The following is a 22,360-nucleotide window of genomic DNA, read 5'->3' as shown; positions in this document are numbered from 1 at the left end:
CAGATGTACATCTTAGGGTTTTACATATCTCCCATTACAATAGTATCTAAGTGCTCAATGATTTCCACAGAGACGTCACACAGTGTACTCTTCAGCAATAAAAGCTTTCCTTGGTGTGAAACTCAATCCTCCCATTGGACAGGACTGCCTGAGAGGGGTAGGAGGGGCAGTTTGGCTAGGGACTCCTGTTTAGAGGGCCCTCAAACCTTCTGTGAAGAGGCTTTGCAACATGGTGTGTGGGGTTGCAATGTCAATCACTGAAATTTAGCCTGGCAGCCCCTTGGTCATGCTGGAAGGGTAAATGGGCCAAACCTGAGTGGCACTGCGACCCCATGTGCCAGGCTGCAACACCGGAACAGCGAACCGGGGCCAGCCCCACATGACAGAAGTCACTGCTGCAGGCTTGCTCAGCAACCTACCTCCACCTCAATGGTAATTTTTTTTTGATAGTGTGAGGGGCCTCAGTTTCAGGCTTTGCCCTAAGCCCCCCAAAACCTCTGTGCAGTACTACCCTTGCAGATGGTAGCAGTCAGGTGGCTTGGCTAGGGGTTTCGTGATACCTATGTTCCACAGTCTACTGCATACTCCCCGAAACAGCTCTGAACTTTTAAAACATGCAAAGTGCACTTTGTGCCAGAGGTAATGGGAAAGCCCCAGAAAGAAAGCTACTAAAAATGTCAAGCTGCAGTAGGAAAGGATATTGACTGTCCCTGCCAGATGACAGAGAAGTGTAATCCTTATAACTGTGCACCCCCTTTCCTATCTCCTCCAGAGAGGATGTTGTATGGGAGTAGAAATTGTGCTACATTTATCTGCCACTAGAATGAGGACCAGAGTGTTCCCTCTAATAAGGACCTGCAATAGATGGTAGTGGTATATTGCAGGGCATTGGTGATAAGAGAGACGGATTCTTTCTTGAAGAGTTTGGTTTGAGCATAGACAAAGTTTCATGCTGGTTCTTATTTTGCTTAAACTATTATTTGCATCCTTATTAAAGATCTATTTCTTCTATAATGGAAAAACACATCTTTGCTCTATTTTTGAGTAGGCACCTGCATAAGTTATATCACATACTACAGTCCATGATTGTTTTTGCCAACCTAAAATATCACAGCTGTAAAATGCAAGTACTTGTTTGTCATAACACTTCTTGGTTTGGAAGTCATAACCAACTATCTGTCTATATGTTTATAAACATGAACAGCTTTCTGTGCTAGTAAAGTTATTTGCTCTTATACAGATTTTCTTTAAAAAAAATTTCTATTACAATGTGAAGTGCTATAGCAATTTGAAATTAATATTTAATTGGAGACAAATATTTTTAGCACAAAAATTAAACTTATTGTTTTAAGTTTCAAATTTAGGATTTTTCAGATATCCTTCAAAGGCTTTTGCCTCAAATTTAAGGGTAAGAACATAACTGTAAAAACTTGTGATGAGTGGCTTCTATCTGAATCTCGTAGTGCTGCCTTTATGACTTATGGATGGTCATGCAACAGAGCTGTAACAATATAGGAAAAGATAGCACATCAAAAAAATTCATGCCATTGATTATAATGGAGTTACACAGGATTTACATCAGTTTAAATGAAAGCAAAATGTGGCTTTCACCAATCATGCAAAAGAAAGGTATTTGCTATCCACACAAGCCAGCACAGCTTATCTTGAAAATCATTTCAACTAACATAGGAAGAAAATGTAGTTGAGACAGACTGGATTTGTACCATCTGGAAGGCCTTAACAGGGTCTGTAAACTTTCTACAGGCTTTGGGGGTTAATTTTGTTTAAGTTTTTGAAATGTTATTTCCAATAAAAAGTTTTCTTATCTTGATGTAGGTATAAACAATCCTATTGCATCTCCACAAGAAACTATGAAGAGAAAAACTAGCCCAGTTTATTTTTAATAAAAGGAGGGCTATGCTATATAATAACTCTTCCTGCCACATCCATTGAATCTGCTGAAATAAAGATTGATGCCTGGATATTTCTAGACACTTCTAGCAGAAGAGGCAATATTTCTTTTCTTTAACAAAAACTCAGGGTTTTTTTTTTTTTTAGTATTTTGTAATAATTTGAGGAAAAAGTAAAGGCTTCTCCTTCCTATCCACCCATTAGAAATCTGCATGTTTTAATTTCTGACATAAAAAGACATACAAGCCAAGGAGATATATTGGATAATCTGGTGCCACAAGCTAAAAGACATTCTGAAATACAAGCTTTAGAAAGATGCATGACATACCACTGCTACACATACTCCTTTTGGGTTATTATTCTACACAGACATCCAGAGTATATTTTCCCATCTCTGGTGCTTAATCACAAAACAGATTTATATACTGGGATTATGAGGGGTTGAAAAACGTAGATTTACAATGAATGTTTAAAGATTACCTCACCCCATTTATTGTTAGTATTCTCCCATATACTGCCCATTTGTCTCACTTTCTTGATACCATATTACCATAGAACATTTAGTTCCAACAGAAGGATGGAATAATGGAATCTTTGTAAAAAAAAAATTTTTAAAGCCAGTCTGAACTAGCCAGCAGAACAGTGCTCCATGAGTTTCAGTTACCGTATAATACAAAGGAAGCATTTTTAGCCGCTGAAAAAAGTAACACAGGCAACTTTGTAATCCATGAAAAATAAATGTCAAAAGTTGGTTCACAAACTTGTATCCCCAACCCAGCGGCACACTAGGTTTCCACTGTCCCACCTGACTGGATTTGTCTTTGAAGACATCTTTGGAACAAACTGAATGCTTGCTTCACTAGCTGAAGGTTTAACTGCTGTTCATTCAGGAGTGCTGAAGTCTCCCCAGTGCCACAAAGAAAGAGATTTGGAGTGATAGGGCTTTCTAAATGCTTCATCTACACTAACCAGCTAGGGAGGGTAAGATGACTTTCTAGAGAAAGGCACAGGATAAGAAGCCTTAAAAGTAATAACATGGATTCCACCAGGAACAGGCATAACTGGAAGATTTATAATCCCATGGCTATTTTTCTTAAACACAACGCAACTATTCAACTTTGCCAATGGGCTGCTGAAAATAAAAGCAAGTATCACCCCAAAAAAACCACTGAACCTTCAAAAGTACTCTGGTGCTTTTAAGAATGAATTACTGCAGGAGCACAAAACACATGGTTACTCTTAAAGAATCTTAGATAGTATTTGGGAGGCAATATGGGGTAGTAGACAGAGCACTAGACTGGGACACAAGAGATCTCTACCACTTACCAGCTCCATGATCTTGGACAAGACATTTCCCTTCTCCATGCCTCAATTTTCCCAATTGCAAAATGGAGATGATGTTATTGATCCTTTTATAAAGCATTTTGAGATCTACTGATAAAAAACACTCTATAAGAGTTAGATATTATCATTATAATTGTATTATTCCAATATTTTCTGAAGTTAGTCTTACATTAACCAAATGAAGTACAGACTATGAAAACCTTACATCTGACAATCGTAGTTTACTCTCAGTCATTTGTTAGACTTCATAATATATTAGTAAGTGCTCTGTCACGTACTACATAAAAATAATGTCATATTTGGCCCTGCATCTGTCCCACTCAGGGTAATATTTTAGCACTGAATTTTGTGGAACCAGGAACAGATCCTTTTAGAAGACAAACTTCACTACAGCACCCTGGTATAAATCTTAGCTGAAAAGATGATACACCCTATTAGGGTCTGTGGCTTTTATAGGGTGTATGCATTAAAATTAGCATGAACTAGTAAGGTTCAAGTGTGGTTTTGTGAAAACAATGGTTGTCGTTAAAAGGTCAACAGTATTTGCAGCACTTAGATGTCTGAAATACCTTTTTGCTATGTTTAAACAGGAAATAACTATAGAAACTATGTGGTATCTATACGAAAATGCTGAGTTCTATGACTGATCACTTATGCATGGGTCACACAGTGGCTAAATATAAAATGGACATTTAAGTTTAGAATCTAAACCATGGTATCTATGGTGTACTTACAGTGAAAATTATACATCAGGACTGAATGTGTACAGCTAATGTACCATCCAATCACTTTCTTCCTAAATTATTTTAAGTACCATATATCTTTCTGCTTCTATACCTGCTTAATTTTTTTATTGGCAAATTTAAATTATATATTTTCCTTGTGGAATCTAGCGGCTGTAGCTGACTGATTTAATCAGGTATTAGTATTAATAATGATGTGTGAAAAATGTACTAATAGCAAAATCTCACCACAATGTCACAGGATAAATATTGTTACTATACAAAGTAATGCACACAGATAAGCTACTGCATCAACAGGCTATAAGAATATTTATGTATTGTGGTTTGTGTGTTATCAAACATAATTACAGAAATGAATCATACATAAATCACACAAACATGTACATACATATGTGTGTCCACACACAAACACAAACACAAACACACACACACACACACACACAAGCATCACTAATAGCTTACCCACAAACTGACTATTTTTATGCTCCTTATAAACTGGAATCCTGAAGTTTGGTATTCATTGATTATGGACCACGCAATGCACGACAAATCTCAAATATGAACTTTTCACCTAAGATTACCAGAAACCTATCAAGTCATTTTTCAATCATTTAAGTGCCCTTTAATGTATAAAGGGCTATGTGGCCTCCAATTTGGAGAAAATAAAGTTATAGAAGATTACCAGTTTGAGATTATAACTCAGTATTCTGAGTACCAAATGTTGCCCAAAAGGCAGACTGCTATTAACATTATATTTATAATGTATCTATGTATACACAGGGCTGGTCTACACTAGGGAGTGGGGGGGAATCGATCTAAGATATGCAACTTCAGCTACGTGAATAGCGTAGCTGAAGTCGGAAGTATCTTAGATCGATTTACCTCTCGTCCTCACAGAGCGGGATCAACGTCCGCGGCTCCCCCTGTCGACTCCGCTACCGCCATTTGCGCTGGTGGAGTTCCGGAGTCGACGGGAGCACTTTCGGGGATCAATACATCGCGTCTAGCTGAGACGTGATATATCGATCCCCGAGAAATTGATCGCTACCCACCAATACGGCGGGTAGTCTAGACGTACCCACATACACACACATGATAGGGTCAATGTGTTCACAAAATACTTTTGAGAACCTACAGTATACTGGATGAGGTGTTTAGTAAACAAGTTTTATTATTTCAATAATGTATTTAATATACTTCTCTATGGTAAGGTTTTGAATTAGTAAAAAGTTCATGGCATAAAGTAACATTTCAGCTTGAAATAGATAACTGATTAGATGATAATTATGGAGCTAATATTAAATGAAGTTCTGCAGAACCTTCATAAGGAAACACAAAAATAAGTGAAATTCAGAGTTGTACAGATCACTACAAAGCCAAAATTCACGTCAGGTTCATCTAAAGATTGGCTAAAGATAACAAATCAGGGCCTAGTTTTTGATGTACCTGAGCCAACGCATGGCTTAGGGTGTAAACAAGGGTCCACATAGTGGCTTCATGTAGATTCATTGCAAAACCATGCCAAACTTGGCAGGTTTCTGCTGTGTTTTGCTTTAAGTTCTTGGAATCATTCATCCCCAGATATCAGAGTGAAACTCAGGGTATGTGAAGCTTCATAAACATCAGGCAAAAATATGTTCCCACCAGTCCCTACAAATGCAAGCCTCAGAGATTGGTACAGCTCTGGTTGTGAAGCAGATTTATAAGCCTGGATGGGAAAAAAAGTCTATGGTTCACTAAGGGTTCACAAAGGTTTTTTGAACAGTTAACATTGTATTCATTCAAAAATATTTAATCAATTTAGATAAGCTAACAGTGGAATATTCAAAATAAAATGGGGAAAATGTATTAAAAATAAAATTAATCACTGTTAAAGAAAAGTTTCACCCACATAAAGTTAAGAAACCACAGTTGACACCCTGAAGGAAGGACTGGGTTGCCTAATTGTCAAAGGTGATGTTACAGGTGCTCAGCACCTCTAGGGGTGGGAGGTACGAGGGGGAAAATCAGACCAGGGATTTATTATAAAATAGAGAACACAATATGTTGGTATGTTTCTAGGTGGTTTAAAAACAATTATCACAGCACAAAAGTCTGCTAAAGGATCAGTTCCTGCAGATCTTACCAACAAGCAAGACTCTAGTTGATTCACTGGGAGTTATGCACATGTAAACTCTTCAGACTGGGTCAAAAATGACAATTCTTTGAGCCTGCTTAATTATTACAATGAAGCCTCACCAAATTTGGGACTGACTCAAGGTAGGGTGAGGCTAGATAGGTTAGACAATGGCAAGGTAGGTCTCTTACATAAGTCAACATTAACAGAATGAAGCTGAACCAGGGAATATAGAATTTAGAATGTAACAGATACTTACCTACAGCTAAATTGAATGGCTGAAACAACAGAACCTAAGATCACAAATCATTATTTTCAGTGTAAGCAATTTAAAAAAAAACAAACAACTAAGAACTATACATAACTGAAAATCAGTTCCTCTTTCACTTTCCTGACATGTCCTGAGTTCAGTGGTTCTTGGCTTTCCCCTGCAACCACTCTTGATATAGTATTATGAATATTTCTAGGACTTTGGTAAATGTAGCTCCCTGACTTGGATGGTGAGGTCTATCAGGTATTGCAGGGAAAACCCCCAGAACCCTGAAGTTAAGTCCTAGGAAGTGAACACGATATATCTTTTTAAATTCATCTTTAATGTAGGAAAGACAAACCACGTTGTGGCTTTTGGTGACAGTACATTTTCAAGATTGGCCATGAGTGTTTGGGCAGAGAAAAATTGGTGCCTCTATCTGACAAATTGTTTTTCAGTGATGCTAACTTTTAACAGCTACCACTGAGTTCAGCTGGGGTACCCGTGTTACAATTTTGAAAGTTCTGGCTGATGCTTCTAGAATGCAACACCTCCAAGAAACACTATCCTATGGCAAATTATATCTTGCCTTATTGATGCCTTCCCCCTGTTAATTTATGATCTAAAAATTGTTTGCTAGTGTACAGTAATTTTACAGGAAGGTTGAAATGAGGGTGGGGAGTAGTGGTATTCTTCCAAACTCTGCCCCTCGAAATAAGCTCCACCCATGAGAGTCATCAAAATGAGACTCTTCTCTTAATAGGTTGTGCAGATTTTCTAAGTATGATTGTATATGTTTGCTTCTCCCTTACTGGGTTTTGAATATACCTGTAGGCTCTGATAGAATTCTTGACCTTGGCTGCTTCTTGGACTCTTTGGAGAAAAAAATGAGTGGTGGTACTCTCCGAAATGACAGCAAAATGAGACTTCATTCATAATATGTTGCATCTTGCACAGAATGAAATGGTTAACAATGTTGACATTTAAATCACCAGCATCACTGAGTATCTGATTTAATACTTGGCAGACGAATGGAGCAATTTACACATCTCGGACCTACTGTTCCAGGCTCTCAGCAGACTCACATAAACCTCTCTGCATTCGTTACACACTTATGACATTTTTGAGGTTTTCTTTGCAACCATGAGAGAGAGAGAGAGAGAGAGAGAGAGAGAGAGAATCTCACACACACACGCTGAGATTTTGGAGTACGAGTTAGGAACTGGGGAGATGCTGGTATGTCATACTGCCAGGTACTGATCCAGTCATAAAAATGTCTAACTTTTAAAATTGCCATTTCACCTACACCAGACCTCTCCTGCTGATTAGAAACATAGGGATTACTAAAATGGACCATTCATATGGTCTATCTAATACACTATCCTGTCTTCAACAGCAACAGTGGCAAACAAGAGGCTCTAATTTAAGTAGCAAGAAGCCCCAGAGTAGGCAGGTGTGGGATCATCTGCCGCACAGAAGATTATATTCTTAACAACCAGTAGATAAATACTTGGTTAGTCCATGAATCATGAGGTTTCAGATCCATTCTATTTTATAAGTATTTACTAAACATTCTGGATATTCTTGTTATTCATATAAAAAAGTACACTCCCCCTTTGAATCATACTAAGCTCTTGCCCTCAGCAAGATCCTGTGATAATGAGTTCCACAGTCCAATTATGTGTTACGTGAAAGAGTATTTCCTTTTATTAGTTTTGAATTTGCTGCCTTTCAATGTTACTGAATGTCCCTTTGTTCTTCTATTACAAGCAAGAGTAAGGAATTTACTCTTTAACTCCTATTGTGCTAAAGTAAATGTGCACATCTTTTCCCATGCGTATTGTGATGCTAATAAATGTATCCACTTTGAATGTATTAAAATTAAACCTACCACGGTCCTGGCTTTGGTTCTCAGGCAAGTACAGTCCCTCTGCCCTGACTGCTCAGGGTTTGTGTGAATTCTGACAGCACACACTGTTCCTCTCCTCACCCAGAGCCACAGTCAGAGAAGAATTTACATACACAGATCTCTTCCTACTTGCACACTGAAATGCCATCATGGAACTATTTCTCTACTCCAATCACTGCAGAGCCTCTCTGTGGGACTGGCATCTACACTGTCAAAGAGGTGAAGAGGGCTAGCTGGGGGCAGGACCAAGAACATACATCATCCCCTTTCCAGGACCATGAACATTCTCCTGAGAAGACAAAGTCCCAGACTCTCTGGGGGTCCCAGTGGCTGCCCTGGCCAAAGAGAATCTCAGCCAGTGGGTCCAGATCTGATGTGGAGGCACAAGACCACTGAAGGCATGCCTACAGGAAATTCAGAATGTGTGACAGCAGTTCGTGTAGACATAGCCAAGATGACTTTGATCTAAGATAGAGCTATGGGCTAGCCCTGCCCACCTGAGACCCTGGGTACATACGAGTGGCCACTGCCCATGCTGCCACAGCTTCACTGCTATAGTTACACGAGGGGGAAATTCCCCTCCTCCATGTTATCTTGTTGAGGCAACAGGACACCAGGATACAATGCTTTCCATGTTCTTTTCCTATGGAAAGCCTGAGAAGATAATCTAGAAAAAAATGTTACAAGCTTGCAAAAAATAGGCAGGACAAAATACAGTGTGCTATGTACTTGCACACCATAACCACAGCCAAGCTTGCCACCTTGACATTAATGGTGATGAAACAACCAGCAAAGAAGCTGAGAATTTATCTGTGTTGTTGCACTCATCTTCCTATCCTATTCAGAAAACAAAACAAAAAAAAAACCCAACAAACCTTGGGCCAAATTCTGCCTACCTTATTAAAATGAGTAGTACTATAGTGAGTACAGGCAAATGAGATTTGACACCTTGAATTAACTTTTTAAATTTTTTTTTCCATGTTAAAATTTATCAATGTTTTTAAACATACCAAAAATTAATAAAAATGGCACAACATATTTTATGGTTATAGCTGTTTGTCCTGTGGTGTATGTTAAAATGCTAGTATAGTCTGGAACTCTACTCAACCAATCAGATTGTAGGCTTTTTATTTTCCATTTTATATACACAATCATAAATGAATAGCAATGAATGCCACATTATTAATGACCCAGAAGGCTCAGCATGTACAACCATATTTTCCAATCACACACTGGCAGCTTTTTCACACCATAAGTTTACTTCAAGGCATATTATATTGCTTTCCTTTATTTTACTAAAATCCAACAGCTGCAACCTTAAGACACTGCATTAACAAATTTGCAGGCTACATAACCAGGACTGCATGTTAAATGGTCTAGTAGCTAGGTGCCCCTCGAACAATTTTCATGGAGCGAACAAGGGAATTCCGTTAAGAATCTATGTTATTGAAACACAGGAAAACTGTCTCCCTTCTTTGCCATCCTAACTACTAAGCTGAAAGTCTGTCCCATCTTCTTTCTAAAATACATTCTACTGCAAATATTTAGCATAGCGAATTATGAGGACAGGTTTTGTTATTGTTAAATGAAGTCACAAGTGCACCTCTCTATTAACTACAATGAAAATTTACCTTTCCAGCTGAGGAACAGGAAGGTAAGAAATATCAAAACTGACAATCACCACAGATTTACAACGCAAACAAAAACAAATACTAATTTCATGGTTTTACCAGGTTATTAAAGACAGATTTATAAAAACAAATATCAGTAAACCCAACACAAATCAGCAACAAGTTTTTCCTAAAGACACAAGTGAACAGAATTAAACACATATTTCACTCAATGGGGCTTTCCCTCCTCCCCCAACCCCTGCCAAAAGAGGAATCATACAAAAAACGAGAGTCAGTACCCTAAAATAAAAATTGCAAAGTATTACAAAGGTAATAAGGCAAACAAGCTATCTGATACCACTACAAAGAATTATATATTATATTTGTTCTCTCTTTTTTTATCCAGAAGGAAAATTCATTATTTTAAACTAAAAGTATGAATTGTAAATATGCAGGTGTGGTAGAAACGCACCATTTTATTAAATTAAAAAACAGACTTTATTCTACATGCATCTTGTTCCACTTTACAAATATGAAATAGATGTATTTCAACTAACTTCAGTAATCCCCTAATTGTGTTTATTGTAAACATACAGTGTTCCAGAAACATTTACATGTTCTGTATACTTAAAACTCTGCCCCTCATAGTATTGCTAAAACTTTCGCTGAAAATAGAGTATTACACATTTACAATGTATGATTTTCAAGCACTAAAAATTTAGCTATTTCTAAACCCAATTTCTATAGACATGTCAAACTGCTCATCCTGACAGAAGATTTTGGATACAATTCTTACTACACAGACACCATTTTATATCAGAGCTATTCCACTGAATTCAACAGAATATGTCTGTAACTTCATGTTTAGATTGAAGAATAAAAAAGACAAAACTGTTTGAGTTAGTGTATCTAATATATTACTAAGCAAACAATATTTTCATGTTTGAATATATTTTAAAGTCACCATTCAGGTAAACAAGAATAATTTCAGCCAAACAAAATATTTTTGAAAATTGATAAGCACTTGAAGACAAAAACTCAAATAAAAATGACTCTTCCCCTACAATAAAAAAATGTTTATTATAGAGAAACTGTGTAATGGCCTCTGATCCTTGTATACCCACAACACTCTCAACAGTCTTAAAAAAAAAATCTAACATTTAGCTCTGTTTCACTTACAGACAGACTTCTAGCAAAAACTTATTGAGAATTAGTCTTTGCTTTGTTGTTTCTTCTTTTAATCTGCCTTTTAGCTTTTGTCCTTAAATTTTACTATGAGCCATCACAGAATAGGTTGTAATCTCAGGTGATTAATTGCACAGCATTTTACAAGCTGTAAAACAGAGTAAGATCCCCACATACAAATTGTACCATTGCATAGGCATTCTTAACAGATTTTCTAAGCTTCCAGATTGGTTTGACAGACTGCAAGTATTTATATATATTTCAAAGGTTTACTTATTTTTTGATGTAAAAAAGCTAAAATCTATATTGATTGTAACATGCAATTCTACATGAAAAATCTCAATGACTGTGGAGTAGAATACCAATATTTATTACCACACTTGTGTTCATTATGGTTCTCTCTGACAGGGGTCCATTAAAATCAATTTTTATGTTTCTTATGTATTTTTTTCATCTAATGCTCTTGCCATTGTGTTTATTATCCAGTTAAGAGAAACACTGGGCACTGTTGTTTTGTTTTTATTTTGTTCTGTCAAAAATAATGAGACCAGAGACTTTAACAACTATTCACTATCAATGAGTGGAGGAGATTAAATGTTACATTTCAGCAAAAGCATCTAAGGACAGCTTTAAAATTTTTAGAACTTTACCGTCAGGAAAATATATCCCTCCTCCTTCCTTGCCTCCCCACTTTTTTTTTAAATTTATTTAAAGTAAGAGGTTCTTCAGAGGAAGTAACCATAAGAAAGAAATTTTGCTTGCCATTTCTCACCCACCAGAGCCAGTAGTATGTGAGCTAAACACTCTGTTCAAAAATAAATGTATATAGTTCTTTCAATATCAAAATCTCAAAGTGCTTTGTAAAAGTGGTAATTACTAAAGACTCAAAACACTTATGAGATAGGGAAGCTTTCTTAATCCTTATTTTATATGTGAGAAATCTAAACCAGAGAGATGAAGTGATTTGTCCAACATCACAAAGGAAATCAGAGAGCTGGGAAGAGAACCCAGATATTCTGACTCCCAGCCCTGTTTTTTTCAATCATTCTTCCCCAACTAGTAGGACAATGTGCTGACTGAACAAAGGGAAATACATTTAAATTATAACAGAGGAGGACTCGACCAACTCCTCACAGGAGAAGTTAGTCACCATATAAAGTGGAAACATTTAAAAAAAATAACACATACACTGTACAACATGTTGGGTTCATAGTCTTGATGCCTTATTCTGAAGTTACAACTTATAGACTAGTTCATGGTCTACAGTCTGTTTTGCCTTCCACATAAATTCAATATTAAAAAGGTGCACAAGAAAACTGGAATGCTTAGAATGCCAGGCCAGAGAAGATGTTATTTTTGCCAAGCGTGAACTGACATTGATAAACATGTTGGGGGGGGCGGGAGGGTTGTCTGAATTAGAGACAAATAAAAATGTATTCTGGTTTTCAATTTCAAACTACTATATGTATTGTGCATACACATGATTACAGGAATAATATTACACAAATATAAAAATGTATAAGCATAATAAAAATAGCAAAACACAAAAATAGGGGGCATACACAAATCAAAGGAGCATTTCAAAACTGAAAGAAATACAGAAAAAAATAAAACGAAGTTAGGAAGAGAAAAAAGTGAACCAAACCCAGTCACTTCAGGAAAACAGACACCACACACATGTGGGTGAAAGTAAAGGCTGCAACTTTATTAACTGACTGAACTACTCAGCAATAATGATCCCACACTGCAAGACACAGGGTACTGACATACCTTCTCTAGTCCCATGTTGGATTTATCCAGGAAGTGACTCCAATAGCCAAAGGAAACCCGCTCTGGATCCCAATCAAAGTTATTACAAACACGTAAAACAAGTCAAGCACTCAAAAGTCATAATATACCAGAATTAAAACTGTCTGTTCAAATCTAATTCTTTGTGCATATGCATTATGATACAATCCTTTGTTATATGACCACATACTATTTCCCCCCCACATGGATGGTCAACAAAGTTTGAACTGAGGACTTGAGTCGCATACTAATTCTATCATTTGAACTAAAACAGTAACAGGCAGTAGTAGTAGGGCTATCATCTTTTATATGTACCAGCTCCTTGAAGGGGACCCAACATGCACTTTGCCATTGGGTTACACACCTACTTGTGAGTCAGCAATAAAATGTTGGGTATTAGGATTCCTGAGTCCTATTCCTAGCTCTGAGATAGTAGCATGGTCCAAGATGGGACAGTGGTCTAATCTGTGACTATAGCAGCAGCATAGCCAAGCACATTTTGCACATTTGTTTTGTGAGGCAGCACTACTAAGGGGATAAGACTTAGGCACGTCATATTAGAGACCTGGTTTTATTCCCAGATAAGGGTATACTACCTCATTCAGTAATAAGAACTCTGGACTGCAGAAATACTAACAGCAGTCTATAGAAGAGGTGAGCCTAGACATCATCACCTTCTAGATACAGGCCCTCTCTGTGAAGAGGTCCCTCTCTGTGTCTGTCTCTCTCCAACTTTATGTTTTACTTCAACAAAACAAGTAGGGATGCCAATTTTGGTTGGACATATTCCTGGAGTTTTCTTCATATGACATAATCTTTAATTAAAGATTAATCTTTAATTCCTGGAGACTCCAGACCAGCCCTGGATGGTTGGCAATCCTAGAAACAAGCCTAGATACAATTTTCAAGTTTCACTGTTTCTCCAAAGATAGTAATAAAGGCTGAGTAGAAACTGCCCACATAATTTAAACAAGTGCTCAAAATTTTAGAATTTGCTTGAAATAGCATTAAAGGTAGAACAGACATTCAGAGATAAACATGGATGGGGTAGTAAATCAATTTCTTGGAGCTGCCATTCCTTTGGGGTAACTCAATATTAATTTTGATTTTAAAATAGAAATTATTTTATTTCCAAATATACAGCTAATATAAATAATTAAGCATAGTTACTTTTTTACCAGTGGTTTGAATCTGAGAATTCTGCATTCAGCACCATGTACTTATGCACAAAATCAACAGGACACAAAAGTACCTGTTTTGTGACAGAGCATTTTCCTTAAATTGTATTTCATGTACACCTGTTCCACATCCAGATATTTCAATTCTTCCCACAGGGCTGTTCAGCATTACATGCATCTTCTTACATTGAGTTTTTCCATCTTTTAAAGCAACCTGTTCACAAGAGAATAATAAAATTGTAAAATGTGTGTATATTTTCCCCAAGGAGCCTGCATCTCAACAATCTGTAACTTTAAGCATATTTTGTGCAGTTTTGCAAAAATAATTTCTTTGAGGGCTTAAACAGAGAAAAATCCTAGTATGCAAAAACAAGAATACACACTACTTAAATGTACCCAAATTATATACTGTATTTTTGTCACTCATCCTACACCTCAGTAGTGGTAATTCAGTCTGTTATGAGAAGTCAACATTAAATAGCATCTACATTAAAATAATAAAAAATGTTAAATAATTCAGCACTGATCTCTTAAAGAAAATCACATAGAATAGCAGTTTTATGGTTGATTTGTTAGTGAACACCTAAAGAAAAAGTTTTTTTACATTGATTTCAAAGAGATTATTATGACAATAAAGCATATTCACTGGTTTACAGTAGCAATATTATGTGAATAATAACTGCAGAAGCACATATGGAATGGCTGTGTTGGAAAAAATCAATCACTGCTTAGTAAAGGACACACATTTTTCATTCCTATCATTAACAGTCAACTTTTTATGGCTACCAATAGAGTGTACTTCCAAATATGTGCCAAACATTTTTCAGTTTTCTTCAGGACCAACAATAACATTATACATTTCCTCTAAACCATATTCATCTTTGTTGGATTACAAAAATATTTTTAATCAATAGGCATTTAGAGTGTACTATTTACATTTTAGTGTAACTAAATTAGATATAAGTACTATAGTGTTGCATATTATTATTAATCATTCTGCCACGTGGTAGCACCTAAGAGCCCACTGTACATACATAGAACAAAAAGATGATCTCTGCCCCAAACAGCTTACAACCTAAGTGTAGCAAGAATAAGGTAAGAATAAGACTGACAACAAAACACAGGTAGATACAAGAGACAGGAGAAACATGAGGAAATAACGAGACAAAACTGGTCAGAGTGATAAGCACTGGGCTTTATTGTGCCTTTCTTCAAAACACTTAAACCAGCAATGAGAGGAAATTGCAAGATTCATGATGATGTAGATACCTGAAAAAAAGTGATGCCAAGAAGGACTAAAGTAATAGTGGTGACTGCAATTTATTCACAAGTGTAAACATACATATGCATATGCTTATATAAACACAGATACATAGACACAACCACACACACACAAAAGTATGGATACATATAAATTCCATTCATACTTCATTAGTTAGCTCCCCAAAAATCAAAAGGCTGCCTTAAAAATTCTGATTAAAATACCATGAGGTTCTTTTTATTTGACTTGTGGCCTTTGAACATCTGATGTTCACATGTCCAAGCTTTGCTGTGTAACTATGAGAGCTATAACTCCCTTTTATTTTTTAAAGAAAGCTGAGAGTCTCATGTAATCACAGAACTCATATAGTGGTTTTCTTAAAGCCCCAACTCTTTATCACTAGATTTGGCAACACTGAAACCTGGGCCTGTCATATTTTCCCCCAACACTGGGAGTATAATGGAATGAAGCTCTGCTCTGCTTTACCTACACTCCAAGGGCACAAGATCCAGTAAGGACCTTTAAGTCAGTGATGGAAGTTAGTGATGCCTTTCATCATCCCTAAGTCATGCCAGGACTGGCATCAAGAGTTAGGGAGCCAGAAGTAGCTCCCTGCCACTTTCCCCTCTCATATGTGCCAAGCAGAATCATGATGCAGAGAAAATCTGCCCCACAATATTCAGTTTCAGGCACCTTAGTACCAAGAAATGTTGAAAATCTGAAAAAACGGTTACCTACCTTTCATAGCTGTTGTTCTTTGAGATGTGTTGCTCATATCCTTTCCATTCTAGGTGTTCATGCGCCCATGTGCACAGTTGTCAGAGATTTTAGCCTTAGCGGTATCTGTAGGGTTGGCTGTGGCGCCCCCTTGAGTGCCATGCTCATGCATCAGTATATTAGGCGCCGCCGACCCTACACCCTCTCAGTTCCTTCTTGCCGGCAGGGGCGGCTCCCAACCCCAGCACGCCAAGTGGGAGGTCCACCGGAGCCGCGGGACCAGCGACGGGCAGAGCACCTCCCACGGCATGCCACAACCAGGAACTCAACCTTCCAGGACAGGAGAAGGAGAGAACAGGAAGCCAAAGGCTCGAAAGGAGGACCTGGTAGCTGCGGCAGCACCAGGTTCAAGTCCCATTGAGGAATGAGGTCCTTGATGTGCGGGTAGAGGCTCTCAAGGCCCTTGAGGAATCTGGGCATCGTGTCCTGGGTGAAAACCGGCCTGCCCTCGAACGGTGGATGGAAGGCCGAGATGGCCGCCAAGTGGACCTTGATCAATGAAAGGGACAAGCCCTGGAGCTTGAGACGCAGAAGGTAGTCTAAAATCAGCTACAACAAGGCTCTCTTGGGCCAGATGCCTTTATCCAAGATCCAACAGGTGAACCACTTCCACTTGACCAGGAAGGTCACTCTGGTAGAGGGCTTTCTACTTACCAACAGGATCTGTTGGACATCGACCGAGCATTGTTGCTCCTTCTCATTCAATCACGTAGCAGCCAAGCTGTCAGGTGCAGCGACGCCAGGCACAGCACCGCCAGGCTTGGATGCAGAAGACTGCTGTGGTTTTAGGACAGCAAGTCTGGCCTGAGCAGCAGCTGGAACAGAGTCGCCTCCAAAACTTGCTGTACCAGTGCTGGTGCAACCAAGTCAGTGCTATGAGGATCACCTTTGCACTGTGCTGCTTGATCGTCATGAGACCCTGCGAAGCAACAGCACTGGAGGAAAGGCATACACAAGAGCCCCCAACCATGTAGAGTAGAAAAGCATCTGACAGGGATCCTGACAGGGATGCCCCTCACTGACCAAAAGATGTGGCATTTCCTGTTCTGCCTAGATGCAAACAGGTCCACCTGGGGAGTTCCCTACTTGTGGAAGATGGAGCTGATCACCTCCAGATGTCACCAGGTGACCCAACAATCTCAGGCATGTGTGGGCAGTGGTTGAGCGGCTGGACTCACATGCACAAGATGAGGTCCACCATGGTTTGGAACCAAGTCTCGAGGAGGAAGGCTCTGGCCTGAGTGGAGCTGAGAATCACTCTGATGAATTCTACACATTGCACTGGGTCAAGGTTGACTTTTGCTCTTTATTATCAGCCCCCGATTGTGACACATGGAACAGACCAGATCAAGATGCCTCTGCACCTGATCATGGCACCGGCCCTTTATCAACCAGTCGCCGAGGTACGGGTAAATTTGGACTCCCCGATATCAGAATGGCTCTGAGGCCCCCTTTTGCCTTTGGAATTAGGAAGTAACGGGAGTAGAACCTTCTTCCTTCCATGTTCCAAGGGACCTCCTCCACTGCGCCCAAGCACAAGCTCCTGAACAAGGAGCTGCACGTGAGAAGGGTCCCTGAAGAGGGACGGGGAAGGGGGGTGGGAGGGAGTGTTCGGCAATGAACCATAGGATATAGCCCGAAGAGACTGTATCGAGCACCCAACAATCTGAGGGGATACAGGACATGGCCGACCGGAAAGGGCAGAGGCAGTTGAGGGATGGATCCAGTAGATTCACTGGGACGTTGTCCTCGGGCGCACCCTCACAACAGCTGCTTTTGACCTCCCTGGTTTCTGGGAGGGTCAGATTATGCAGCCAGTCGGAAAGACAACAGATATTGTGGCTTATGCCCCTTGTCTTTGTCCTTCCTCCTGTAGGAACCTGCTCTGGGAGTTCCCCAGGACCTAGATTGCAGAGGGGGGAGCAGGAGAAGGACAGAAAGGCTTCCTGGACCATTGAGGGGTATGAAGGGGTATGGAGAGTGGCTTGGAAGTCTTTACGGTCATGGAGCCTTGATTCCGTCCGCTCGGAGAAGAGCCCCTACCCTCGAAAGGGAGGCCCTGGATCATGGCCTGCATCTCTTGGGACAACCCAGAGGACCGCAGCCAAGAGCTGTGTCTCATAGCAGCCACAGATGTGACAACCCTGGCCACCGAGTTAGTAGTGTCTCAGGCTAGTTGAAGAGGAGCAAACTCCTGGACACGATCCTGCAGGAGGGCCTCTTTAAACTTATTCAAGGAGTCCCACAGATTAAAATTATACCTACCAAGTAGGGCCTGGTGATTAGAGTAACGGAATTGAAGACAAGCAGTCAAATAAACTTTTCTGCCAAATAAATCTAGTCATTTGGCATCTTTGTTCTTCGGCGTGCTGCTAACTTGGCCCCGTTTGTCCCTTTCGTTCACTGCGGACACGACCAGTGATGCCACAAGGAGATGCGTATACATATACTCAAATTCCTTTGCAGTGACGGAATATTTATTTTCCACCTTTTTAGAGGTTGGCAGAATAGAGGAGGGGGTTTGCCATAACAACTTGGCAATCTTAAGCACCCCAGGTGGACAGGCAATGCAACCCGAGCAGGAGTGGTGGCCGAAATCACATTGAAGAGGTCGTCGGCCTCCTCTGTGATCTCCTCGATTTGCAGGCTTAGGTTCTCAGCCACCCTTTTAAGGAGGGCCTGATGCTCCTTAAAGTTGTCCACGGGACTGCTGGAGTGGGAGAGCCCGGCCACCGCCTCATCCAGGGATGACGAGGAGAACTGTAGCACTTGAGGAAGAGTAGGCTCCCCTCTTTGTCAGGGGAGGGCTCCCTAAGTGTCGAGGTCTGGTGTGCTGCTCCCACATCTGGCTCGGTACCGTGCTCTGACTGCGGCGCCGACAGTGCCGTGGCTGGCTTCTCCGAGGCAGCAAGGGAAGGCTGGGAATACGTATCCAGCATCACCAGCACCCCCCATTGGCTCCAGTACAGCCACTGGGTGGGCCACGGTTGCTGCTGTAATGGCACTGTGGCCAGTGCTGCGTTGGTCTCCCGCATAGGCGGAGAGTTCCCTTTCAGGGCAAAGGGCAAAACTCCTGGTCCAACCTGGACCACTGTCCCTCCAGCGACTCTGGTGGAGGTGTCAAGGCCTGATTTTGTCTGCTTACTCTGGTGAGCAACTGGCAAGGTGAAGGCAAGTGGTGATGCCTGCTGGAGGAGCGGTACCAGGGTGACAGACCAGTGCCGTGATCCTGAGCAGCCCCTCCAGGACGGTGACCGATGTCTAAGAGACCACCTGGAGGAGGATGACTGGGGTCTAGGTGACCTCTGGCTGGAAGTTCGCCGGTACTGGCAGTACAGGGATCGGCATCTCAACTTGGGAGTCCCGCAACTAGTAGGCGGGGAGCTCATTGGGGACCTGGGTTTTCTAGCTGGAGAGCTAGGATACAGTGCCGGGGTCCAAGGTCGCAGAGACAGAGATGTGCACCTGCAGTCTGGTGACAAAGGGTGGTCAGCCATTCTGTGAGGCTGCACTCCAACAGGCTTGCCCTTTGGTGCCAGGGCCGTAGCCATGTCAGCCACCTGGTGTGGCGCCTGCAGAGCTGGTGGGCTTTGCTCTTTAGCCACCGGTACCGCTTCAGGCATTGACAGCCCTGGGAGAGGCCGGGAATCCTTGCCACTTCCCAGGGTCGGGAGTGGATCCCTGGCCGGGTTGGGGAGTCTGACCTCAGTGGTGCCAGGTAGAGCCTGGTGCCAGTGGTGTGCTTCGCACTGAAGCCGAAGTACTCAGCGTGGGTTCCACTGAGGAGCGGGGTGTGGGTTCCCCTCTGACACGAGGCAAAGCGCAGCCTCCATGAGATGGGCCCTCAAGTGGCTACCCTGCTCTTTTTGTGTGCAAGGGCGAAAGTTTCTACAAATATGACACCTGTCCTTTTTACGGGCTTCCCCCAAACATTTCAGGCAGCTGTTGTGGGGTTACTGATTGGCACTGGTCTGCTGCATGATGCACATGACTTGAAACCGGGACAGCAGGGCATGCCCCACTCCCAGATGAAGTCCCAGACGAGATGCTAAGTACTCTAACTTAACACTACAAAGACTAACCAACTACTATTAACTATGTACAGATTTGGTAGAACAAAGGTCTGTGAAGAACCTATAACGCTCTTGCGGACTGCAAGATGAGGTGATCCAATCAACTGTTATAGGCAGTAAGAAGGAACTGAAAGGGCATAGTGTCGGTGGTGCCTAATATACCGACTCATAAGCGCGGCTCTCAAAGGGGCATCACAGCCAACTCTATGGACACCGCTAAGGCAAAAATCTCTGACAACTGTACATGTGGGCACGCACACACCTAAAATGGAATCGACATGAGCAAGCACTTGAAGAAGACGACACCTTACATAACACTAAAATTGAAAAAACAAGCAAGGAGCAGAAGAAACCGACTTCTGAAGGAAAGATTATGAAAATGGAGGTATCTAGAACAACAACTAAGGAGAAGGAAGAGGACAGAGCTCTCTACAAATAGTTGAAGTACACAGAGATCCATTGTTTATGGCTGTTAAAATCAAACAAGATGACAACAAAGAGGTAAGAAAATTAAAAAATTAGATTAATTGCCAGGAAAAATATCCTAAAAGTCAAGTTTACTAGACCATGGAGTAGTCTTCCGAGGGAAATGGTAAAAGCCCCACTGTTTGAGTCATTTAAAATTGGACAATATAAAGCAATTATTTATGATTTTTACAGCACCTAATGCGTGCTAGACGACATCGGAAGGAGTCCTAGCTGACAGCAGGACGATTAGATTTACTAAAAGATGTTTTACATTTCTACTTTCAATTATATCAAAATCTCCTAACATACTCTACTGCAAGTGATTTGTTATTTTTCCTAATCTTGTTAATCCATCAACAAATTTATAAAGACAGTCCACACAACAGAGGTGATATTAGATATTCTATTTCTTGGCTAAACCAATAAAAATACACACACACCCAAAGTCTGCACTATTATTTAATGAAAAAGCAGACCTCGGTATACTTGTATCTGTACTTATATAGCTAGAGAGCAATGACTAATTAAACTGTGTAAAGAAAATAAATCAACTGGCTCCTATTATAGTGGTAAGAGCTCTAGTTTGGAATCAACCTACAGTTCATATAACTGGATTTCATACTGATTACTCAACAGCCAATATTTTGAACACTTAAATGATTAAATAAATGTGTGGCATACCCTTAAGGGCTTTTCTCTTGGCTTCATGCTTTCTGACAATTATGAGGCCAATGCAGTATGTCCAGTGTATGACGGCAACTGTATTCACATACTGATCTCCTGCCTCGCAGAAAGGCTCATCCTGATCAAGCAATACTTTTCTTCAAAATCATATAAGCCTAATCTAGAATGAGTTTACCCTAAGCTAAGGAAATGGTTGATTTTAATTGGGTGCTGAAAAGAAATTGATTTTCATGGCTAGAGATCAATTGAAAAATGAAATAAATTTTGTATCATCCTCCCTTTTAACATGAATAGGTATTTAAATAATTATGTCCTGAATTAACTCCTTAATGGTGGAGGTTGGTATTCCCCTGTGCCAACAGAAAGAGCAGAAATTCTAAGAGTTTGCTTTGCTACAGCATCAGAATATTCTGATTTCCACCTCCATGTGGTTACATTAAGAAGTAGACAATTCTTGTTGGACTCTATTTGTTCATTCTCCCCTACCCTTCTTCTAGTACTTTCTTCTCCTGTTGATGACTGAAACCAAAACATTCAAGATCAGTTAGCACATTATTTAGCCACCTTCTTCTCCATTTCTTGCTCCTAGTTAGATATTTGTGTCTGCCCACTGGTATTTCACACTGCTTCTTCTCATTGGCTTAGAGAGCTAAAAATGTCCCTACCTTGTCCTTTTACTTCATCACTGAGTTTGTAAAGTTGAAAACAGTGTAACAAAGTTTGATTAAAAAATTAAACTACATGTTATGAATCTAAAACAAAGATTTCACTGAATTTTAATAAGTGTCTGACAAGTATTGTCATCTGATAAATTACAAAGTAAATAACTCAAGGTCATGCCGACAGCTTTATCAGAATCATAGCACTAACATCAGAGGATGCTATCATGGTGTTAACCTGTAAATCACTATATGGTTGATAGCATTTCCATTATAAACCCTAATTTCAGGTGCTTAACGCTTAGAAATAAGGTATTTCTGAATGAAAAAGGGCATCCATGTTATCCTAATATCAAATTTGGGCAAAAAACAAACAAAATGAGCTCACTGTTGCTTTAGTTAGA

The 22,360-nt window shown here is 40.1% G+C and overlaps 1 protein-coding gene across 2 annotated transcripts in view; it reads right to left on the bottom strand.

Moving 5' to 3' along the window:
• The window catches only part of MGMT (O-6-methylguanine-DNA methyltransferase), a 308,225-nt gene that overhangs the window by 221,144 nt on the left and 64,721 nt on the right, over positions 1 to 22,360 (bottom strand). For both annotated transcript variants that reach the window (XM_039481178.1, XM_039481180.1), the window contains exon 3: positions 14,109 to 14,248. In XM_039481178.1, coding sequence (XP_039337112.1) covers positions 14,109 to 14,248 — 140 coding nt within the window. The remainder of the gene's footprint in view (positions 1 to 14,108; positions 14,249 to 22,360) is intronic.

This window comes from Mauremys reevesii, linkage group 7 (genome assembly GCF_016161935.1).
Source record: "Mauremys reevesii isolate NIE-2019 linkage group 7, ASM1616193v1, whole genome shotgun sequence".
Taxonomy (NCBI): domain Eukaryota; kingdom Metazoa; phylum Chordata; order Testudines; family Geoemydidae; genus Mauremys; species Mauremys reevesii.
The sequence above is the reverse complement of the archived record's forward strand: the minus strand, read 5'-3'. Positions and strand labels throughout refer to the sequence as shown.